Source organism: Rhea pennata, chromosome 2 (genome assembly GCF_028389875.1).
Source record: "Rhea pennata isolate bPtePen1 chromosome 2, bPtePen1.pri, whole genome shotgun sequence".
NCBI lineage: Eukaryota > Metazoa > Chordata > Aves > Rheiformes > Rheidae > Rhea > Rhea pennata.
The window spans coordinates 54,118,493-54,142,966 of NC_084664.1; the positions used below are offsets into that span (position 1 = coordinate 54,118,493).

The 24,474-nt window shown below is 37.8% G+C and overlaps 1 protein-coding gene across 3 annotated transcripts in view; it reads right to left on the bottom strand.

The window, feature by feature from the left end:
• Positions 1-1,302: 1,302 nt before the first annotated feature.
• TBX20 (T-box transcription factor 20) overlaps positions 1,303-24,474 on the bottom strand; it is a 41,631-nt gene continuing 18,459 nt past the window's right edge. The window contains exons 6-9 of one of the 3 annotated variants that reach the window (XM_062569552.1): positions 23,978-24,054; positions 12,525-12,634; positions 9,098-9,316; positions 1,303-3,227 (exon numbers count right to left, since the gene is read on the bottom strand). In XM_062569552.1, the coding sequence (XP_062425536.1) occupies positions 3,208-3,227; positions 9,098-9,316; positions 12,525-12,634; positions 23,978-24,054 (426 nt within the window). In that variant the 3' untranslated portion in view covers positions 1,303-3,207. Of the gene's footprint in view, positions 3,228-3,488; positions 9,317-12,524; positions 12,635-23,977; positions 24,055-24,474 lie in introns of those variants that run through there. The other 2 variants (XM_062569550.1, XM_062569553.1) reach the window with 2 other exon arrangements.

The following is a 24,474-nucleotide window of genomic DNA, read 5'->3' on the forward strand; positions in this document are numbered from 1 at the left end:
TTGAAGCCAAGTAGCATTACGGGTGTCTCAAGTCTAAAAGCTACAACATTCAGAGGAAGGTAACTGAAATTTGCCATTCCAAAGCCCTAGGTATTCGTTCAAGTATTATCGATGCAAATTTTACAACCAATGGTTTGCATCTGGACAAAAATTGATTCCTCTTTTGGCTGCCTTGGAATCTTTGAAGAGCAGGGGAAGCAATAATAATAGACTCGTACGTGACTATGCATCAAACATGACTAAGATGTGGAGGAAAAGAAAGATGAAAAAAGCTTGTCTCCAACACTCACTTTTCACACTAGAGAACATCAATGAAGCTCAATAGACTTTGTGTCTTGAAAATATACAAAAAAACTGCAGGTACTGACAGAAGTGGAGGAGGACTGTCTCCTTATGGGAAGGCCCCTCACTGACCATAGCCACTTCCAGCAGTTCCTGTTAAACAGAAACAATCAGTTTAAGAATCACAGCTCATTCCAGCTCTCTGATAACTCAAGGAGAGAGACAGACAGATTAGATTCTGATGACAAACACCCAAACAATTCAGGATTTTATAGTTAAAGTTATATTATGTGTTGTCCCTAAAAGCTGACTGTAAGCTAGTGCAGACTTTAATTGGAAGAGTTCATGAATTTCTGTGATTTTATATTATTGCTTTCTTGACATTTTAGGATGCCTTAAGACAGAGGCCCATGTAAAAAGTACATCAGTAACTCTAATCTGAGGCGTCAAAAAGTATACGAATGGATTGCCTCTGAAAGACAAGATTATAGATTTCTGGGAAAGGCACAAAATGTATGATACATACTTCATCCCTCTAGGGACACCTGAGCATAAGTTAAGCATCTAAATAGAGAAAAGTTGTAAGTGCTCAAAGAACTCTATTACTTCTGCCTTTTTTTGGGGGGGGGGGAGGGGGGTTATTTTTCCTAAATGTCATCAATTATGGATTCAGTGGCAGGTTTTGCCCTTCTTTAATCTTATTTTTTGACCTAGTCCTTTACAGTAGCTGACTGAATTAAAACAGATGAAAAGCAAGTGGAGTGTCTTCTGCATATCTGAACCACTATTATTTGTGTGACCACTGTTTCTGCTAATCACCTTGCCCCAAACACAGGAGGGCAACAGAAATTTGAAGCAAATACTCATGAAGTTAGCCAAACCTTGGCTCAGAACTAGGAGATTCTCTAGGACACAAAAATCTGGAGTCACTCAAAAATAACAGCACATGTCCCTGGCAGGCTTCACAATTAGAGTAAAAACATTTCAAAGTCAACTAATAAATCAAAAAGAGCCATCCAGCATGGTTGCCTGATTTTAATTCAACACTAGATCAAGATGAAACAAGTTAGTGCAGTCTCTATGTTAAGTCTATTTTCCAACATATAAGTCCTAAAAGATGCCTAAAAATGCAGTGACCAGATATCTAATACACTCTGGATTGAAAAAAGTTATCATCCTACTTTTCAAATAAATAAATAAACCAACCTCACTGATAAACTTTTCTGGTAGGCATTCCCACAGGATGTTAGTTCCTCCAGATATCATCAGAGAGGGTAGTTCCTCCAGAAGAACTCCTTTCTGGAGCCTCACTGACCAACACTGCTTATCAATAATTGGCTTTAACAAGGATATTCGGCATCAGACCACTGACAACTTAAATCCTTTTTCTTAGATAGAATTGTCATTACTGATTATTGCTAAATACAATTAATGAACAGAAGCTGTATAATCTAAACATTTTTATGTAATTTTTTTCTACTTGTGATTCAAAGTATCATTTACTTCTCAGTGGCTGGCATGCCATTAAATCAATGTGTTTCTACACAGTAAATTTAGAAAAATTACTCTCATTTTCTGCACTCCAGGATAGGTGATTTGGATACAAGTCTGTTCACTAAATGTGACACATAAGACCCAACCTACAGTCACCACTACTATTTATCAGTCTTTTCAGAGTAATTCTGCTGTGAGGCAATTCAGGAGCTTTGCTTTATTTAATCTTCTAGTTTCTCTATAATTGGAGTCTTCATTTACTACTGTCAATAAAGGTGTTTGTTGCATGGACAATTTGTTCCCAAAAGTCTTGACTCCACAAAGCACAGAGGGTTTAGTTGCAGAGTCAGTGAAATACTTAAGCAATGATTTAAGTGAGCAAGTCTACTGATTTTAATGAGGCTATTGGCATAATTATAACTTGACAAGCGTACAACCAGTATCCTTGATTCGGGAAAGTGCCAGAAAGCACAATTAGTTTATCTTGCATTCAAAAAAGCCTCCCAGCCTGAGGTTATACAAAAGACTTTCAGAGCACTGAATATCCATGAGAGAATAAATAGAAGGGTTTTTTGCTACCAAGCAGACATTAAAATATAACAAAAGACACCATATACCATTGTTAACTCACTGAGCTGTCTTCATTTTCAAATATTCCGAATGTAAAAGGATACAGTAATGCTTGGTTGTAACTCAGCATAGTGAAAAGTGTATTTGACTGCTCTCAGGCTGCTCTCTCCTGGTTTACATTCTCAGACAGAAACCAAAATAAGGCAATGCTACAACTGTTTGATGGGACCTTGCGCTCTTCTATAACATCAAGTTGCTCCATAAGCCAACCGCTGTTGTGAACTAGCTGCTGAAACCGAACAGCTGATCTCAATTTGAGGATAAATTAGCAGGTGTGTAAAGACTACCCTTAAGAGGAATCTGAGGATTCCTTTTGTCAAAAGGTGCTAAAAGGAATAGCTCTCACAGAAAGTTGGAAATCACTTTAGTAGATCATTTGTTTGTCCCAAGGCAACATTAGCTCTGCTCACATTGTTCTTAACAAATACACACAAATACACATTGAATTTGTTCTTAAAGATTTCTAGTGATGGAAATTGCTCCTTAACTTCCCTAAGCAATCTTGTGTTTTGCTTCATTACTCCTCTTCTTTGCATATCTTAGATGTCTCACATAAGTCTCCCTAACTTAAGCCTATTAAAATACAAACAAAATCTAAGCCTATTAAAAGTCCACAAGAGATATGTAGAATAATTTACTCCTTACATCTTTACATTCTTCATAGATTCAAAAACCTTTCTGTGTCTTCCCATAATCTTCACTTCTCCAGACTAAACAAACACAATTCCTTTCCTCTTTTTTCTTAGGCTGTTTTTCCTAGGCCTGCGATCATTATCTTGGTCATCCTGGGAACCCCAAATTTCAAACTCTTATTTGTACTCCTGTGAAAAAAAAAAGCAATTTTGAGGACTGTCTGAATATGAATATGGCTGCAAAACACTTTGAAAAATTATTTGTGTAACAATGCACAAGCTCCAGTTACACTTAATTACAATATAACTGTCACTCCATATGAATCCAAGATTTAGGCCACCTTTTGCAGTGAGCAGCTCTTCTTGATTTTGTGTGTTCTCAGAGAAATCCATCACTGGTTTCATTACACAAAGTGACTTGGTTAGAGAAAGAACAAAAGAAGGAGAAAGTTTTGGCTTAATAAGAATGATATATCAAAACACCCAATATTTTAATGAAAGAAACTGAATATCCACACATTTGCACTTCTGTACAGGTTTTGTGATATATATATATAATTTTAAGCTGTTTACAAATAACATTTAATGCTTCAAATATTACATAATGTTGATATTATTTTTCTAGCAGAAATAAATATATTGCACTTAAAAAGAAACTTTTCATTAGATGTTGCTTCATAGTTTATGTTCATAACTTCTTTTTCCATAAAAAGATTTTCCCCCATCCCCACCCCGTACACACAAACACACACTTCAGTACATGGTGAATGTGCTCACGCAATGCATTTTAAACAACAAAGTCAACACAGCAAACAGCAGAACTGTGGTACATTCTGTTAAAGAGGTTACATCCAGTTTTTACCTTCCTTATTTTTAAACAAAATCTTTCCTCCTGTTTCTGAAGGTACAATAAAAAAAGAAAAGATTGTTTAAATGTGCTAAAGGTAAAATACAGCAAACTGTATTTTCTGTCCTTAAACTATCATAGAAAGTTACTTGAGAGTTTACTTAAATCACTGCTTGGTTTTCTTTTAAACGGCAAAATAAAGGAAAAGAAATTGTCATTTTATAAATTGGAGGCTATATTCAAGAACAGTTTGTCACAGAGTATATCTAAATCCTCTGGCCAGCAAGTATGTGGTTATTGGAAAAAAACCCACCTCAGGTAGGAATAGTGATAGTAAGAACTCACCAAAAATAAAAAAAAATCTTAGAATGAGTGAATGTTATTCCTCTGCAGATGATCAGCATAAGGACTGTGGCCAAAACTGCCTCCCAGCTAATGAGCTGTGCATGCTACATTGATCTCGCTGTTGTTTTTCTGCTTATAGGTAAATTAGCACAATTTACATTAACTACCAGTTTTGGAAAGTTTCCACAATGATTTTCATTGGTATTTCTCTTTCCATGTAATAGACACACAAACATAAAGAAGATACAGTGCATAACCCAACCCAAACATTTTCAGTTTAAAAGAGGATAATTTTCAAATGCTAGTTAGTGTTTGCTGGATGTTGGAAGCTGCAACATCTTCTTACGCAGTGTCACAGCCACCATGCTTAAAGCCTTCTGGGGGAAGATTTCCTATTACATTTTGTAGACTGTGCTGTTATTACACAATTATCCGTGAACTCATAAAGAAGCATTCTCATTAAAAAAGCACTCCTTAATTCTGCATTATTATGCACTTGGTGTATGCTTGTTTGTCAGTTTATACCTAGAAGAGTACAACTGAAACCAGTGGAACTGAATTTGTATCTTCGACAGACCCTCAAGCCATATAAAGTAATACTGCAAATCAAACAGCCAAATTTAAAATGTTTTAAATATCTAGCTTCTCTCAGGGCTCCAAATATAGGGAAAAAAAATAGACAAATGCATCTAAGTCAGTTCTGTTAGTCTTTGGGATGCTTTTGTTGGATAAAAGACCTGAGGCTCTTGACTATCTATGGATAAAAGGGTAATCCAAAAAACACCCAAATGCATTCATAACACTTTGGAGGATAATCTTATCATTCTCTTTGAAAAGCATATTCAGGCATGTTCTCTCCACCCTTCTTAAAAAAACAACACAAAACAGCACCAGTTTGCTGAGCCAAGAAAGCTCATAAAGGTGAAGAGCACTTCACATGGGATATAAAATGTGAATTATATTGGAAAATAAACTCTAGATTATTTTTGGCATTCCTAGACTGTCCACCAGCAACAGATGTTCTGTACTGAAAGTGATATAATTATGACAGCATTAGAGCAACTCCTTAAATAAATTACTGAGTTATTGTCAAAATAGTACAGATTGTTTTAGGCAAATTAATTTCATTCTTTAAGTGATTAATAACAAATTTACATTCCTTTTCTTCCAATTGTGAAATCAATGCTAAAGGTGTAGCATTGGTTTGTAATCTTTCCTGTAGAACATGGCTGGTATCTCCACAAGCACAATCCATACAGCTGGGCTTCATTTCTAGATAAGAAAGTTGGATTAAATCCTGTATCCATTACAGATAAGAAAATTACCACTGACTTCAGCAGGGCAGGAATTTTATCCCTCGAATCACTCACATGCTGCCCACTGCCCATAGGAAGCTGAGAGGGACAGGGAGCAGAAATTCCCCAAGGCGGCACAACTTTCCTGGCACGTGCTCTGTGGTATCTGTGCATTTAAATCCTTCCAGGTAAACTCTGTTAACTGGTTTTGGAGACTGAATTGTGAGGACAAAGAAGAGGAGCAGCAAACTGGACATACCTATTAACCTTATTCCTGGGGAAGGCTCTCAGAAGCTGCCCTCGTTCCCCTGATGATGGTTCTGCTTGGAACCTGCCTGTGATTCTGCAGCAGTGGGGAAGCCAGTGGGTTTCTGATACAAGGGACACCATGGGGGAGTAGTGTAGGTCAGAGAACAGCACAGGGAGCAATAAGCACCCCAACAGAGACTTGATCTCATTGGCAAAATCAGTCTGTGGATTTATAGCCCTTGGTGGACTATAATATGAATCTCATTACAGAGAATTTGGATAAGTTGGCCTCTCATGCTTTTATACAGGGAGAGTCTACAGCCATATTTTTCAGCTATGCATCATATTTCATTCCTAGTGAAAAGCACTTGTCTTTCATTTAATATCTTTGTAAATGATAGTATCAAATGCTAGCTTCATTGTTTCAGGAAAAGCCAGAATTTTCTCCAAAATGGTATTGGATGAATTTGTGCCAAATACTGATATTTACAGGTCAAGGTCTAGAAAAGAGCTAAAGTGGTATAGTTATTTTTTTTCAACATGCTTCATGAAGGGAGAGTAGGTCGCTATGTGAGCAGGTTTTATATAATTTCTAAAGCTTATCTAAGATGGCGTACCTATTCCAAAGATTTCTGGAGTTGTCTGAAAGCTGCTTGCTTACTTGACCTTTTTTTTGATATAAGTATCAATATTAAAGTCACTGGCTTGAATTCTGAACCTAACTGCATCTCTTGCAACCCCAGATAATTTAATAGATCTGCAGAAGGAAACAGATGTGATGAACAAAATAGCATTTCCCCACAGACTTTAGTGAAAGTCATCATGAGATCTTACCTAAGAAAGACAAATACAGCTATACTTACCTCTCAGAAGTCAAGCAACTGAAGGACAGGGATTAAAATTTCCTTCCTGATCATCCCTGAAATTCTTATTTATGTGGAATCATCTAGGTATTTAAAGAGTTATTTTCTTGTGGGGCCAGTATCATCTGATTTCCTGAAAACTAGGATTCTTTATATCAAAACAGGTCATGAGTAGGCACAAGGAGTGCCCTTTGCAACATGCATTTTTCAGATGTGATTGCCTAGAGCAAAATGTAATGTTTAGATACATCAAGCCAAATTCAGCATTTAATTCTAAGCCATTTAAGTACTGCAGAGCTTGGCTCCTTATATGAACTGGCTCATTATATGGAACTCCTTGCAGTAACTCAGGATCCAGAAACTATGAAGGGTTTTATTGCTTGTCATTGTTCACCTGCTTGTCATTGCAAACTGCCTTAAGTTTCTTTTCTTTTCTTTTCTTTTTTTTTCTTTTTTTTTTTTTTTTGTCCAACAATGAGTAAATGGAAATTAGGCTAATACTGCAGATAGCTGAGATGCTCAAAATGGCCAGTTTCACAAGATTTTAAATTCAACTACTATGAAATACACAAAGATGGCCCTTATCATTGGGATGCATGTACTGGATCACAGTAAGAACTGGGAAAAGTCTGGGAGGGTGTCATAGCTATGTATGATTGGGTAAGATAAGGAAACGAGCTGAAAAAAAGATGTGTGGCTCGTCTTTCACTGTACTGAGATGCGAGGTAGGCGACTCAGTGTCTTGCATTCTCCCTGCTACCATATGATACTGACACACATTGGTAAAAAGTAGAGGAGAATAGTGCCAAAGTCTGTTTTCCATTCTGTTCTATCTCTACACAGATCTTTATTGTATGAGATCGTATTGCTTGTTTTTTTAATATTAGTAGAGTGTGAGAATTGAGGTCATTAAGCCTCTTCTATAACTTGGATGAAACTATACACAGCAACTCTGTCTCTGTTGACTTCTTATTTACAGTGAAATCCCAGCTCCTGCCAGGCAGAAAACCGGCATCTCACTGGTACTCTTTTCAAAAGTGCAAAGGATTCATGCTAGCTCTCTGCAGAGAGGTCATTTTTTCTGATGATGCTAAGCATGGTTCCTCTGTTGCATCGGACAAAACATACTCAAAAGTGTGGACTGTTCTTTGAATGAAATGAATTCCTGATTACTGACTCAAAATGTAGATATAAATAAAAAAAAAATAAGAGCAAAGTTCTGCACTGATATTTTTACACAAAACCTCCACCATTCCACTGGGACATGAAAAAGCAGAGAAGACAACCTTCATTTGCCTGGCCAAGCAGCTTGCCTAACAACAGGTGTGACCATCTCAAGAAAATCAGAAGTACACAATACTCCAGTATCATTCATCTTACACCACTCCATTGATTATATCTACAGAGTAAAACAATAGCCTGACATTCTGTTACCTTGGTATTTGCAGCTGGACACAGGTCTTCAGTGGCAAGTGCAGCAACAAATGAAAGCTTTGATTTAAGGATTTGATAACTTTGGGATTCCTAAGTTTAAGTAACAGATTTTCCAAAATCAGCACCTTCCTTCATCATACCTAACAGACTGTTTAATTGCTCCTCTTAGGGTATGCGACAGGCTTATTTTTAGACTGAAGAAGAGAATACATCATTACTGCTACAGTCCTGTACACAGTTCTTTTTCAAACAGATAAAGCTTTGTGAAGGAAAGAAAGAAAGAAAGAAAGAAAGAAAGAAAGAAAGAAAGCCTTTTTAATAACTTCCTCTTTGGGATTATAGTAGTAACTATGAAATACTGCTCTTGGTGAATATAAGCCAGTCTTCTAAAAAGGACAGTGGCTTTCTCCACCTTGTCCCCTTCCCAGCAAATGTATGCTGAGATAGCCTAAAACATGCTCAAAGCTACAGCAATACATTTTCTGTATTGACACTCATTAGTCACAAGAAGAGATGAAGATGAATAAGAGTATTGCCTTTTTCAGAATTCTTTTAGCACATGAAAAAAAGACCTATACACAATTAATTTGTACACTGCTGCATAAACACAATCTCTTTCCGTAAGGCATAATGCATCTTTGGAACAACCTGCATGCCATTAAAAATCCTGGGAACTCTGAGATCCATTTCAGTTGGGTTACACATAGATCTGTGAGTGGCTCCACGATGCATGCCCTCTTCTCGAGATCCCTCAATGGAGGAATCTATATCCATAATGCATTTTATTAGCTGGTTTGTTATGAGTTCGGCGCTTTCTTGCCAAAGGCTTTTCAGGAAGGTCCCTTATATTTTTCATACCGAACTTGCGCATTTCAAATCTCATGTTTCTCTTGTCTTACATCAGTCATACAAATGGCGTCATCACTGCGGAGGAGTGACGCAGTCCCTGGATAGCTGCGTAAGGACCCTGCTGAAAATAATGGTGGTACCTCGGCATGTGGAAGGAAGGGAAAGTGGGGCCACTACCTTGCATTGAGCTGGCAATAGCTGAAGGTGTAAGAGGCATTCCCAAGCGGCTGTATGGAGGCAGAGATCCTTGGATTGGGTGAGGAATTGGTGTAGCTATGGATGCAGTGCTGGTACCCAGGGCACTCAAAGACTGTGGATGCTGAAATCCAGGAAAACTGGTTGAGGAGGAGACCCAGGAACTGAGGGATAGGTTATCGGATGTTGTAAAAGCTGATCCTGCAAACAAAGAGAAGGAGTTCCTCACATACGCACTGCAACACACAAAGCTTTTAAAATAGCAAAGAAGGAGGAAGTCTTTCACAGCAAGGCTGATCTTTATGACAAGTTATCAGTGCAAGTACATATTTCTCCTTATGTCTTTTTTTACATTATTAATTGCCAGTTGTTCTCTTTCATCCCTGTATCTTAGACAAATTTATTTTTTAAGAAGCTAATTGCAGTGGTTTGAACAGTAAAATCAGCTTTGCACATTGATTTTACGTAGCTCCTAATAAAATCACCATATAATTTTGTTCTGCAGAGTTGTCAGTCTGTGAATAGATGTACAAATTACATTTCAGTGCTGGCATGAAACATTCAAGCATCTACTCTGATAGTGAATTTCAGTTCATTACGTCTCTGTTTCGATGACAGGCTTGTAGGTTTTTACATCAAATCTTAAGCAGAATTGATTACATTTTTCTAAAATTTCAGTCTGGTAAAAAGGTAAAAAATGTAATTTGCAATGCAAGAGCTTTTTTCCCAATGAAATCTTGCTAACACTCAATCTTCTAACTAAAATTAGCTTTTCCAAAATTTAGACTAAAAAAACTCTAATATGTCAGCACATTTGTTATTTTTTATCTGCATACAGTGCTCTAATAAAAAACAGTAATAATGAATCATAGGAAGAAATGCTGTTTTTTATGTGAAATAAACTAAAATATGAGAAACATGCTCCCAAGGTAAATATACACTTTGATCTAATCAGTGGTTTCTTTGGTAGCTTTTATAATCTGAAAAGTTGCAAAAATTCCTCTTTGCACAAATCTTCTGCTCTTTAAAATACATTTTCTCTGACGATTTCAGAAAAGAAGCAACAATGGTGGTTTTAAATTATAGATAATAATTTATTTTATTTTGACAGTAAACTTTGGGGGAAGCTAATGAATAATTTGTTTTAATAATTATAGTCATTTTCAAAAATCTGATGAAGATGTTGCCCTTCCTCTCTACAGTTTTTCTATGCATCTTGTTATCAACAGATGTCTGATTTCTAGGCATGCTGAATACTACAAAATTCAATTAATTATCTCTTATTTTTTAGTATGATTAAACAACAATTCAACTCATGTCGCATCTCTATTTTCTTTATTGTCCAACACCTTCCATTGAGAAAAATGTTTCTTACTTGAAGAAATAAATTTACAGGCAGGACTCTGTCAAAGTATAAATGTAAGCCAATATTTAAAAATATTTACAGTCAACAAAATTTGTGATTATTATTATGGATATTAATTTCATAGATCTGATTCTGAAAGAAAGGTTCATTCAACCTGTGAAAAGAAAGTATATGCAAACATCTATATGTGAAGGAAAGTTTATCAGAATGATGTGTTAACTAATAACCAACTACTCAAAACAAAACTATAATAGCAACAAAAAAAATGTAAGCTATGACAAAAAAAATCATTAGTCTCTTCAGGAAGGGATTCTCAAATCAGAAAGAGATGAAGGAATTCTATTAGTTCCTCCTCTGCTTAATGAAATAAGTAAAATGGTTCAGTAAGAGGAATTAAAATTGTGTTAATTTAGCAGTAGAAATGGGCTTGAATGAAATTCTGACCCTACCACTGAACCAAATCTTAACTGCTGGGAAATTAGGATCCACACCCAAACAATAAGGATGTCACCATACTAGTGGCAAAATCCTTCACAAATTCAGGAATATGTGACTATTATTGCACTATAAGGAAGGCTGGATGCGAATCTGTATTTGACTAGAAGTTTTACATTTGGCTTAATTCCAAATGGCTACTCCTGTCACAGGAACCCATACAATATGAATTAAGAAGTTTTAATTTGATGTATATGTTTCCTATTTGCTAATCCCCTTGGAAACACGCTTCCTGTGATACTCTACTGAAGTCTAGCCACTTCCATCTTTAGATGGCTGAAAATGGCTGAGATGAGAATGCCCTGGAGGGGTGTTGAAGTAATTAGAAATAATTAGCAGTGATAAACTTTCATTTGCTATACAGAAGTAAGGGGCCTTGCTCTGAGCACCTCTGGCACGGGAAAATTTGACATCGTCTTCAACAATAACTGGCCAAGGATCTAAGCTGACGTAAAGTGAAGTAATCCCTCAGAAGTGTTTGAAAGGGTGGCATTGTACCAGCTAACATGTTGTTCCAGAAACTCTACAAACTAAAGGAACTAGTCTTAGAATAGACATGTATGAACAAGCCCAACTAATCACATTTTGTTGAAGAGCAACTCATGGTTAAAAATAAGCGTGTTTTCCCTGCACAAGTGCAAAGAGCTTATGACCAGAAATAATGCTCTTATCTTAGCAACACTGTATGAAGCTAGAGGACAAGACAAGGGCACTGCCAGTCGGAAGGCGGATAGAACTGTTTTACCTCAAGTAGCTGTTGCATATCAGGCAGGTCATGAAGTCAACATGCAGAGTATAACACAACATAAGTTTATGATAGTCAGCAATCCCTCAGAACGGGTTTGAGGTCTATTTCCAGTGGCAAATTATGGCAGATGCAGTCTGTCCTGCAAGCATTCCCATGGAAAACAAGCTCTACACTGTCATTAGTTCTGTGATTGCTAAAGTAGATAAACCTAAATCATTTGGGATGAAATACCCAAGTAAGAAAGACAGCTTCTGAAGACATGAGATAAAATAATAAAGGTCAATTTTCAAAGGCTTCTATGGATTTTTATTTCTGTAGAGGTAAATCAGGGTAACCACAGGCTGGTTGAAGGTGGCTAGAACCAAGCCCTCTGTTGGCAGTAGGCTGGAGGGGCAACAAAAGGCACATCCACATGGTATTTCACAGGTGGTGCTAAGCTCCAACTAGTAAGCCCTGCCAAGGGATGGGGAGTGTTAGCTTGTACTCAGCACTACATTAATGAAGATGCCTGTTTTTCAGCCAGCTTGAAGAGGAAGCAGAGCGAGTTCTTGTCTCTTGGCAAAAGCTGTATAAGCATCTCCAGAGCTGCCTCCTGAACCAGCCACCTGCTCCAGTGCTGTAGGCATATCTGATGTGCAGAAGGGCCACACAGGAACAGGTATCCTTCACTGTTACAGCACCTTATGCCAGAGGCACACACCAGAGAAATGTTTCAGGATGCCACAGTACTGGCTGTGGTCCTTCTTTTTCTCAGGTATAACTTGGTCAGAGTGGTTTAGCTAATGAGAAGATTTTCCTACCTCTGCTTTGTGTTGCCTGACTCTCATCTCCTAGATCATCTTCTCCTCCATAGGTTCGAATGGGGGATCGGGCATAGGAATGCTTCTGGATAAGGCTCTCCACACTTTCTCTATGGAAGAAAACACCATATCAATAATTTCCTAAGCAGCCTCCTGTCTGTTTCAGAGAGTAAGCCAGATGATCACTCTATGATTGGCCTAAAAGAGGCACTGGAAGTTTGGACTCTGGAAAAGGAAAATAATTCATTAAGTTAAAACTAATGAATATGCTGCCTTCTTCCTGTCCTGATTGTAGTTTTCTCACATAGATTTTTTTCTTCAAAATTATTTAACAAAAGGGTTACATCAGAGCATGTTGCTGGAAGCCCCAAACTTGACCTGGGATGTTTTATCACTGGTGATCACTTCTTACCCGCATAGTACTACCTCTTCAACAAACAAATGAGTGCAAACCTCTCACTGCATTTCCCAAATATGGTTTCAGGTGGAAAATATAAGACTAGCACTCCTCACACGTTTGAAGAGGCAGGCATAAAACATGTACATTGTAAATATTTGTGCTCAGTGGCCAGTCTGTGTTCAAAGGGAAAACTCCCTTTGAGCAAGCTTTTGCGTCACATATGACCACCCCATGTGGCACTCTCTCATTCTTCTGAAATGAGGGGCCAGAGATAAATGTGTCCAGAGACAGTTCACCTCTAAACATATTCTCTCCCCATCAGGACTTAGGCCAATTCATAACAGGAAGTCTACAGATACTACAGATCTCGTGCAGTATCTATTCTGGGAGGTTAAAAGTATCTGCCAGGCCCATACCTCTCCAGGGGCATAAAGCACTGAAGTCACTCAAACAATTTTTAAATAGAAGAAAGCCATATCTGCATGATAAGCCATAGCAGTTTGTAAGGAAGATCCAACCATATATATTCCTGGCATGTTTCTATGTAAAAGTAGGTGGCATTATACCAAAGATGAATCTGACCTAGGCACATTTCCAAAATGGCTTTGACCTTTTGTTCCCATTTAACAAAACTAGGTAGAGATAGCTGTCTAAATCTGCTGCTCAGTGAAGGGTTGGTTTGAGCTCACCATTTGGCGAGTTGTATTTGTTAAATGCCTTTCACTATGAGAGTGTGGCTGTTGCAGAAATTCCAAGGAAAAACATTTTTCAAGTAACACAATAAATCACAGTGGCACATGTTTTCCTTTCCTACAAAAAGCCCATTATAGTCATTTTGTCCTTGGTCTATCACTGGCATCATTACTTATGCTAGTCTCCTCAAAAAAAAAAAATAAATAAATAAAAAGGGGATCTTATCAAAGTGATTTACTTGTGTCAGGATTGGAAGTGGACTGAAAGCAATGGCAGTTCCTACACAGAGGATGATATAATTGAATTACTGCCTTTTAAGTGATTGAAAACAGTAGGCATATCGGGGCTATCTTGAAGAAGATTTTACAAAGAAAAAGACAGATGGCATTGTTTACATTATGTATTGAATGCTTCTTGAAACCTTTTTTTTTTGAAGCACAATGTGAAATGCAAAGAATTTTACTTAACTAAAAAGACTGTCTCATATGAGTACAGAATAACAGAATAATGAATTAGACCACTGTTGTACAGCCTATGTCATATAGCTGGTCATATTCATAGCTAAAGAATTACTAATCTTTAAAGGTCTGAAAAATAAATGTGATTCAAGTTATTGTCTATATTGTCTCTAATGTCTTTATTTCTACTAACAGTCTCCTTATAATGGTAGACATTACAGCATATAATAATATCCTGATGTAACAGAAACAATGCAGGCTCTAGTTCCAGTGTGGTGGGCCAAATTCATCTCTAACCTCATTGGATCCAATGGAGGTTTCGGGATAAATTCACTCCAATAAATTTACATTTGAATTACCTACAGAGATTTAAAATAAATCAAATGCCCGCAATTATTGCAGACTAATTTCTTTCCAGGTGGGTTTTATGCTAGATGGAGAACTTTATTATTCAAAATGGTTGTCTTCTTTTAAAGAGAAAAGAGAGATGACTTCTTAGTGAACCCTGAATCTGAAAAGTTTGAAAATAGGAAACTATGCGGTAGGCTTACTTATATATTTTTAATATTGTAATTTTTCAGGTAGTATGCTAAAGATTTTAGAAGATTAATTTCACATATTGGTGCAAGAAGCAAAGATTTTTATGGCATAGGGAACAGTTTGAAAGAGGAAACTAAGATCAGAGAAAGCAACTGATTTCAGAAGAGCAGGTAGTTTTGTGCAGCTCAGATTTAAAATTCAGAACTAAATGTGCTTATCCAGCCTGACTATGTTGGTAGTTTAAGCTATTATCACCACATGCCTACTAATTTTTCATTTTAGAGGTTAAAGCTGTGATTCATATCATGTGTGCAAAGCACTTAGATTCACACCAGGATTTTGTACCTGATCTCTACAGCAATATCCACAGCTTTCATGTGCATAATTTCCTTTCTACCTACATGTGCTGCATATATACCTCCAAACAAACCAGCAAAACATGAAAGGCTGAGCAGAAAACATCTCTGTGTGCCAGAAGGAAACAAAGAAAAGCCAAAAGTGGTGTGTTTTATCCACATATTAAGCACATGTCTGAGTTCTCCCACTAAGCACTGTTCCTTCCACCTAGCAAAACAGGAGCTCAAGTCTGAGTTTAGGTCTCCCCAACCCTGGATAAGTGACCTAACTACTGAAATAAAGGATAAGCTTCAGTTGCCTCTGTGACTCAAAGGAAAGAGGTGGAGGCCTCTGCACTGTGCACAAATATTTCATGCTCAGAGAACACCACCCAGTGATCTTGAAGAAGACAGTTTGGCAACTAATCTAGTCTGTGGAAACAAGTAGGCTTAGGTGGAAAAGAGGAGCTCAACCTCCTGTATCCTTTGAAGATGGAAGTGCCTCAGGACTTGCTCCAAAACAGACCTGTATGATGAAGTAGAACTTTACCAAGAAGATTTAAGTTCTATTGAAATCTAGTTAACCTGAGGTAGTAGTTTAAAATGTAGGAACAAAGCCAGCAACCTGGAATGTAGCATGCTGCTTAAACCCTTTTCTCAACCTGAGCCAAAAGCACTTAAAGGTCAAAATCTTCCTGAAAATTCTGTTTCTAAAACTGTGATCTACTTATGACACCCAGAATATAGTGCCATCAATACCCCCTCTTTCTCCTCCCAAATAATAAGAAAACTTGCAGCTTTATAGTTCTCTATACAAAACATCTTCAACAAATCGATATAATTTATAGCAAGACCACTCATATCTCAATATGCTTCAAAGCATTTCCATAGAAAATTTTATAAATTACTGAACTAGAAATCATTATTTGCCATACTATGATTCTTCTCAATTAAAAAAATATATATATATAAAATGAAAAGTAGGAATAAAAATAGGATTTGATGGAATTTTTAATGCTTTCTTCTAGTTTCTTTAGACTTGATTGATACTAAATTGGCTGAAGGGCAAAGTGATTTCAAGTTACTCAATGCACAATTTCTGTTACTCAGTTCAGTTTGTGATCAGTCACTTGTTATCTAATACTTAGACGTAATGATTTTTACTTTTTAATGCATCTTAGAACTCTACAATGTCTTCTATTAGCAACAAGTTAGTGATAAATTTGGGTTTGAGAGATCAAAAGCTGTCAGCTGGGTAGAAGAAAGATATCTTCTATCTGTCAAATTCTTTTGTGTGGTCTCCCAACCTTTGTCATCCTTCCAGACTGCTTTTTAACTCACAGTTATCTTGTAAATACCCAGAGGGGAAAAAACACACATGCACAGGCATAATATATTACTATGATTAAGCTGTGTTATATGTACAACAGGATAATAGTAGCAGATGACAGGCTGGAAAATAGCAAGTTAGGGGCTAAAGCTATCTGAGATAGAGAAGAAGGAGTCATTTGCCAAATGGAAAGGGAAAATCTAAGCAATTATTGGCTATCACACCCTAAGAGAAGATGCTGAGACAGGATAAATGTGAGGGGAGGTAACATGGGAAAGGAGCGTAGGTTGATCCCAATGACATGCATTACGACAGAAGCACACCTTGAGCCCAGCCCTTTTAATAAACCTTTGCTTACTATGAACAAAGTGCTTCTCTGCTTTGTGTAAGAAAGAAATCAGTAAGTTTTGGACCGATAATCCAAGGAAGTGAAGGACTGGTAGAATTTATCTTTTAGCAAGCTTTATGGTACATAGACAGCCCCTTGCCATTCTGCAGGTATTAACCTCTTGACTGAACAGTTCAGTCTTGTCCCTGCTGATAACTGATTCCAAAGTTAAACTCTCAGCAAAGGATGTTCTCTCTCTTGCAGCTACAGGCTGAGTCTTTGGCCTTGTTTAGTAACACTGCCTTGGACATACTGAGCAGTCTCAGAGGATCAAATATAGACAGGAAGACTCTGACATGGCTGATAAATAATTCACTAATACTTTACAAACTAAATCCAAGATCTTTCCCTCGTACTGGATATGAACGGAGAGGTAACAAAAAACATGGAGGTGATTTAGGAAGCAGCTGAGGAGCAAGGCCTTGTGTGAGGACACTTACTTCTTGCTGTCAACCCCAAATTACAGAAATTCTCGCAGCAGAGAGTAAGGTCCATGATTACCCTGAGCAGGATGGTCAATCAAGATGAAAGAAGAATGCTGCTTTGTAGGTGGAAGCAGGCATTTTGTTGATGCCCCTTCTAATCATTTTTTCTGCTGTTATTCCTTTTCAGCCATGCATTTGCCAGTCCGCTGACCACTATGACTCTGATTTTGAAGCGCGTGACCATAATAGACTCTGTGGCCCCTGAGGAGCCCCACTGACATGGAAGATGGCCCACCTAAGTGTGACAGACCATCAGTACAGAGGCCATTACGGGCTTGCACGCACCTGCAGCTCTGGATTTTCCTGAATTTGATAGAGAGATCACCCAGGGGATGGAGACAAGATGTCTACCTTCTCCCTTTGTGCTGAGGAGACTTGAGGTAAACATACTTAGTTTTGGCAAAAGGCTTTAGAAAAGCTAATCCAGAACTAGCCTGATGGCACTGCCCATGTTAGACCCATCCCATGGCTCCAAAGACAATGGAGCTGATATTATACGAGCCATCCATTCCACTGCGAGCCTGCGCCAACACCTAATGAAGACAAAGGGCGAAAGACAGCCTGAAGTGAGAGAGAGCAGGTTCCAGAGCCGGGCACTCTAAATTTATATCCTCTGGATAAAGTTTCTGTCTCATATAGGAATAGCTACAAGGGGTACAAATTTTAGAGTAGTGGTTTTAGAGCAACTCGTTAGTATTTTCTCTATTTGCCCGTACTACCTAAGTGATAGATAAGCAAAAATGGAATAATATTCTCAGAATCTTCTCCCTGTTCGCAGAATCAACAGGAATCAAATGTGGTTTTTTGTCATTTGCTTTTTAAGAAAGGCAATGTTAAAAAGAAAAAGATTAATAGAGGTAAAATAATAAAACTGGCAACCATGTTTTGCTTGGCCATTCAGTTCTACACAAAGAAAAATACAGAACAGGATATAAAGTGTATGAATTATCAGTTTGCAGCCTGAATGACTTCTTTAGTTCTGCATTTCAAAGGTTTCCTTTTTTTATAGCTGCCAGTTAGTATGTTTGGAAGAAAGCCCAGATAACAGAAGACATCAGAAGTGAGGTGAGGTGAAGACAGATGGAATAAATGGGCTGAGAAGGCACAAAAATAAACTTGTCGGAAGTCACACTGTAGTAGAACATTTTAAGGGAAAGATGACTAATTTGTCCAAGATGCAAGTGCTAAAAAGAAGTCCAAAAAACAAGTAGGAGGAACAAATATGTTTCCATAACAGCAGCTAGGAGTGAACAACAAATCTGTCAAAACTGCTGTTCATATATCACTCAGCCTTCATGTTCCTGTGGCTTATAGCTGTTACTTTACGCATGCACAAGCACAGATACAGACACAGATTAATATGTTACATATACTTGTTCTTATATGGGTATATTATATTACAGACTGACATTAGGAACATAGTTCAGCTCTGATACTGTATAAACCAAATCTTCAGTCAAAAAACTAGCACTGGTCCACTGACTGGGTTAGAATTGGACCAGTTGCTACTAGCTAAGAACCAGAGTCCATCAAATTTTAAGAAATAAGGGAAATCAGAAATCTAGATTTAGAAGACTGCAGGAGAAAGAACAAGTGGAGTATGAGATTATTAAATATATCTCCCCCACTTCTCTAACTACCGAAAAAAAGAAAGAAAAACAGCTATCTTTGTAGAGATGAGAAAGATGATTTACAGAACAAGAAAAGAGACGAGATTATATTTCTCTTTTCTCATTTTCCCGAAAGCACACACCTACAAATGCATATTAAAGCTCTTTCTCTGCAACTTTTTCTCCCCAAATACAGTGACACTACAGTAACATAACATCACCAAGCTCCATTTCACCCAGTGAATACAACCAATTCTTTCTGTTCGTCAGGCAAAGGACATGGACAGTGCTGTGAAACTGGGACTGGGGAAAATCCTCAGGAGATTTCCCCAATGCTGGAAACTGTAGATCTGACCTGATATTGTCCTGTCCCCTTTTGCACACACTACACCTGCATGAAGCAAGTGGAAAACACTAGCAAAATAAAACTTCATACCATTTTGCTCAAGGACAAGCTAATAGAAAATCAAACCTCTGTGAAGAATGACCTAGGGTGATTAAAAGTTTGGGAACTGAAGAGGTTTTAGCTGGAATGGAGGGATTTCTGCTGGGGAAAAAGTTGTCCAGCTAATAAGGAGGAGTTGGAAGAAACTACAGACAATTTGTCTACCCGTTTGGAGTATCAGCAGCTGGAGGCTGTACTAACCACAGGGCATCTGGAATGGCAGCAGCTACAGACGTTCAGGCACCTGAATCGCTGGCATCTCTCCCTAAACTCAGGACTTCTCTCAGCTTAAACATTTGAGATGATCTCCCATGGCTGATCATTGACATCTACAGACTGAGAACTAGCGAGGGATAAAAGGTCAGCTGTCGAGTTTCACTTGGAGGAAAACTACAGCAAAGCCCTACTTGATGGATATGGAAGTAGGTCCTAGAGAGTATATATTTCTGGTTGTTGGTAGGGCAGTTTCAAGACGCAGAAAAGTTCTTCTGGACCAGTAGGAAGCAGCAAGAGCAGGGAGGAAAGCTGCTGCCATGGGGCAAGCAGGAAAGGGATGAGAATGAGGACTGCTGCTGACAGCACAGAATTAAGCACATGGCTTTGACTGCTACTTCAACAGGGCAGTACTCATATCCGGGCATTAGCATCCATTTCATTTACAGCCTTATAATTCACTACAACATATTTCCACATTTCAGACATGAAGTTCCTCAGGGGAAAATTCAGAATCTGATTACCATGCAAATCCAGTTGGGATGCTGTGTTACAGTTTTCTCTTACGTACTTCCCCCATCCCCCAGTCCTTCCTTTCTCTGCTTAAAAATTATTGTGGTGTGCAGACTGTACTTTTCCATTACCTAAGATATTTCCTCTTAAAGTATGCATCTACCTCCCAGATGCATTTATGGGACTTGGACAGATGAGTATACTTCCTTAGTTCTCTGTAACAGTTACAGGTCCATCCGATGAACTCACCTATTGAACGCTGAATCAAATTGAAAAACTATATTCAGAATATGATTATGATCTGTCAATTCTTGATTGAACATTATTTTATGATGCAGTAGATCTGTTGACTCGCATTCTTGAAGAAATCATGGGGTTTTTGGATTGTTCACATATATTTAACTGTTATGGGTTTATATATTTATTTATTTATTTTTCAAAGTCTAACTCTTCACTGCAATCCAAAGGATAAATTCAAGCACTAGATAAAAAATGAATCTATTGCACTCTGATCTGGCATATTTTATAGGTTTGTCAGTTTTTCCTTAAACAGAAGCATAAAGCTTAAAACTTCTCTCCAGAGTGAATTGCTAATTTTATAAAACCTGCATTAGAGTCTTCTTTACAAAGGTTACCATTAAAACAGATCACTCTCAAAAGCATCTATGTCAGAGTGTTTGGCATTTTGTAGTCAACACCACACTATGTCAAGTTCCATATTCTAATAATTTCTACTAAATATTCAGTTCTTCAATCACAACTGCTGTAGGAGCCTTTTTATAGTAGAAGAAATGTAAATACAACATAAAGAGATCAAAAGGTGAATCATCAACTTCTCTAAACACAGTAGCCCTAGATAAAGTCTGTCCTGTTAATATAAATAGATTACCACACATAACATATGGAAAGAGTTGATTGTAGAAGAAGCCTCACATTCTACTGAAAATTTGATATATACCAAAAACACCTAAGATTTTTTCAATAGTTAAAAAATTTGCATAATTAGCTCTGAGTATGAGGAAACTATTCTACAGTATTCGGACAGGAACAAAAGGAAACGTAAGAACTTTAATAACTTGCAGTCGCCTAACTCCTTTACCATTTTGTAGACTTCACTACCTTTACACATATTATTTTAACTCCAATAAATATAATGCAAACAGATTTAATCCTAAAGGCATTTGCAGTTTGAATTTCCTACAGAAGGATCGTAAATCTAGACTCGGAAGCCTGAAATCGTTAAAGTCACATATTTATAAAATCATATTCAATTAGGTTAAAAAAGTGCAATTTCTGTCATCATGTCATAAAAAGATGTGTTTTTCTCTCAGATCTACTATAAAGAAAAACTCCCTATATTGTTACAGATAGAGGCTGTTTTCAATCAGTTACAAGGAGCAATCCAATTACTGGATGGTTTAGTGCAGTAACTGACTCCAGACTAATTTAATTTCTTTAGGTCTCTAAAGATCAATTGATCTGATTTGTTTCCCTCCCCAAAGGCTGTTTAGGAAAAAGCAGGCTTAAATACCTGGAAATGAAATACAAAGCTCTGTACACTTTCACACTACTTAGGTCATTCTGCAAAGCTGGAACTTGCAATAAATGACTGCTCTCTCAGCCCTAACATCACAGGAAGCTTTACAGAAGACCATTAAGATTGCCACACAATACCGTAGATTACGCATGCACACACTGTGTGTCAGGCTGCTTAGGAAATACTACATGGAAGCTATACGCACAGTTTCTAGTAAAATATTCATTTTCAAGAGCTGTGCAAATGTGCATTTGTACTGCGTACTATTCCCAGACAAAGAAATATTTTTGTCAGCAAGCCGACCTACTGAACCTACTAAGTTTCCAAGCAGACCATGCTGGAGTCATGCAGTACTATTCAATGGATTACATTCACAATGTAATGCATGCCTCAGTGGACATAAAACAGAAAACTCTTCCTGCTGTTGTATCTCGCTTTGTTATTTCTTTTGGTTTATATGAGATTTATTTAAACATTTTTTCTGGTGCTATGATGAAATCTATAAAACCAATGCTGCTGAGGAAATATAGCAATGGGACTCTGAGAGAGCAATGCTACCTGACTTGATATTCTCATGTGTCTGAATATTTTAATGCTGGGCCTGAATAAAACCCTTAGTATGTCTGGACTGTTCCAGATAAGTCAGGAGAGGAAAAATGAAATTCATAGACTCTTACCAGCCCTTTTGTGTGTCACACTTTTACTATCTTGTTACTTGATGCATTGTGCAACAGTTCGGGGTTTTTTTTTAAATACAGTTGGTCCCTAATAAGAGCTAGACTTTCTTATTTAAGCCAAAATAGACCTGACCCAAACTTGGAGTTTCAAAATCAGGTTTTAATGTGGTTTACATACTTTTCACATTCCCTTTCTTGTATTTATTGTAAGTTTCACACTTGGATACCTTATCTTTCGTGGCAACATTCATGCCTGGGCTAGGCAGACTGTCTCGGGCTCTGTTCTTACACTTATCAATAAACAAAAGGGCACTGTGGTTTAAGCTCAGCATTTCTGACTTCATGCCATGTGCTGTTATAATAAAATGTCCTCTGGAAAAATTCCCTTCACGTCCAGCACCATGATAGTCAGTTCATCTGCACAGAGGTAACTAAGTTTTTCTCTCACCTTATCTATTCAGACTCTCTTAGCCCTTGCAAAGCTGTGTCATTAGATGGTGCCTATCTGTACATTAAGGAAACTCAAGTGTGAAAATCAAGATCCCTTCTCTTCCTACAGGTTTTTTTTTGACTATTTTCTGCACACAAACCTAATCTCTGGACCTTGGTTTGCCTTAGTACTCTGCCAGGATGCCAGGTTATGTTATTTCAATTAAATCTACTCGGGTTTGCTTCATTTTCGACTAAGACTTTCCCTTACAAAGCAACTTTCAACAACACTGTAAGCATACACTGTTGTCTGCAAGCTTTTTTTTCACAAAATAACTGTTCTTTCACCCAGTTATTCAACAGATCACTAATAATCCAGTAACTAGTAAGGTATAAAACACATTGCTATTTCCCAGCCATAAACTTGCTTGGGACTGATGTACTTTTGAAACGCTGTAAAGACTTTCTCTAGCTGTTTGAATATTAGCAGCTTGTCCCCTATATGCACCCATGAAAGATGAATCATAGAGACATCTGGATATCCACACATAAAAGCCTGGAGGGTTTCAACCTCTCCAAATTTTCTTTCATGATCATGTTCTTACAGGAAAATTTGGATGTGCTATATCCATCTCCATCAAATTCGTTTCCAGCCTAGAGGATTCAGACAGCTTAATTTGCTTCATTTGCCAAAGCATTTGACACAGTATCGTAAAATTTTGATGCACTGGAGGGATACCAAGAGACTGAAGTTTATTTCCTACCCAACTGCAGGTTAATGCTTCAGTCCCTATGGCAGCAGTTGCTTGTAATGAGCTATAACACAAAACCCCACAGTTTCCAGATAAAGCTTTTGCCTAATGCTGTACAATTTCAGTGAAACAAAGATGGCATCTTTGTCAGCCGAGTGGGAGATATGGGATTGTCCTGGTGACAGTAGTTGCTGACTTCAGTGTCTGGGACTGCCGAAGGGTATTTTGGGAAGCTCCCCTCTCTCTTTCCCACTCTGTGGAGCAGTGGACAGCTATAAAGATGTTTTTCACAGGACCACAGTCCTTGTTTCCCAGAGACCCAATTCACAGCCTTCAGTAGGATTAAATAGCATGATAAGAAAAAAGCTTTTCATTCTGAAGTTGTAAAACTGACCCTCTCCGCCTTCAAGAAGCTCCATCAGGAAGATGAATATATCAGCCTCAGCTGAAACAGATGTCAAAACTCAAAACAGCTCTTTCTTTATAAAGTTTGTAAGTATTTTTAAAGGAGGTGGAGGAGGCTTACTATATGCAACAAGATAACATTAAAATGCGCAGCTTCTTGGGAGTTGAAAGGATGCTTTTCCTACAAACTCTCTCTTCTCTTTATCTTATCTGCATGGAAAGTAAACAGAAAGTCCCCATTACCTCTCGATATCAGTAAGTCTGGAAGAGTCCCGGAATCCTTTAGCAAAAGGGTTGCTGTCAATTTTCAACTTGGTTATCTGGAAACACAGAAAAGAGTAACACAACATAAACATAGAGTTAAGGTGTCACAGTGTACAAAGTGTAAACCAGTCCATCCTCCTGACTTTACCACTAATTTTATCCACATTGATTTTGTGTGTGTATGCATGTGCGTGTGCGCGTGTGTGTGTTGTTTTTGTGCTTGCAACTCTTGGGATGCTGTGCTGCAGAGCCCTGGTGGCAGAGCCTGGTCCTCCTCTCATTCCATGGTTAAAATAATAATAAAAAAAAGAAGTAACTGCTCTGAAATCAGTGAAATGACGTTGCTACAAAACTGGTGCAGCAAGAGAACAAGGAACAAGTCAGATTTCTTTTGGGGAACTTTAGGTCGAGCCTGCTCAAGAAGCAGGCTGTATCGTTCGTATGGCAGTGGAAAGACCGAAGGGCACAGCGTGTTG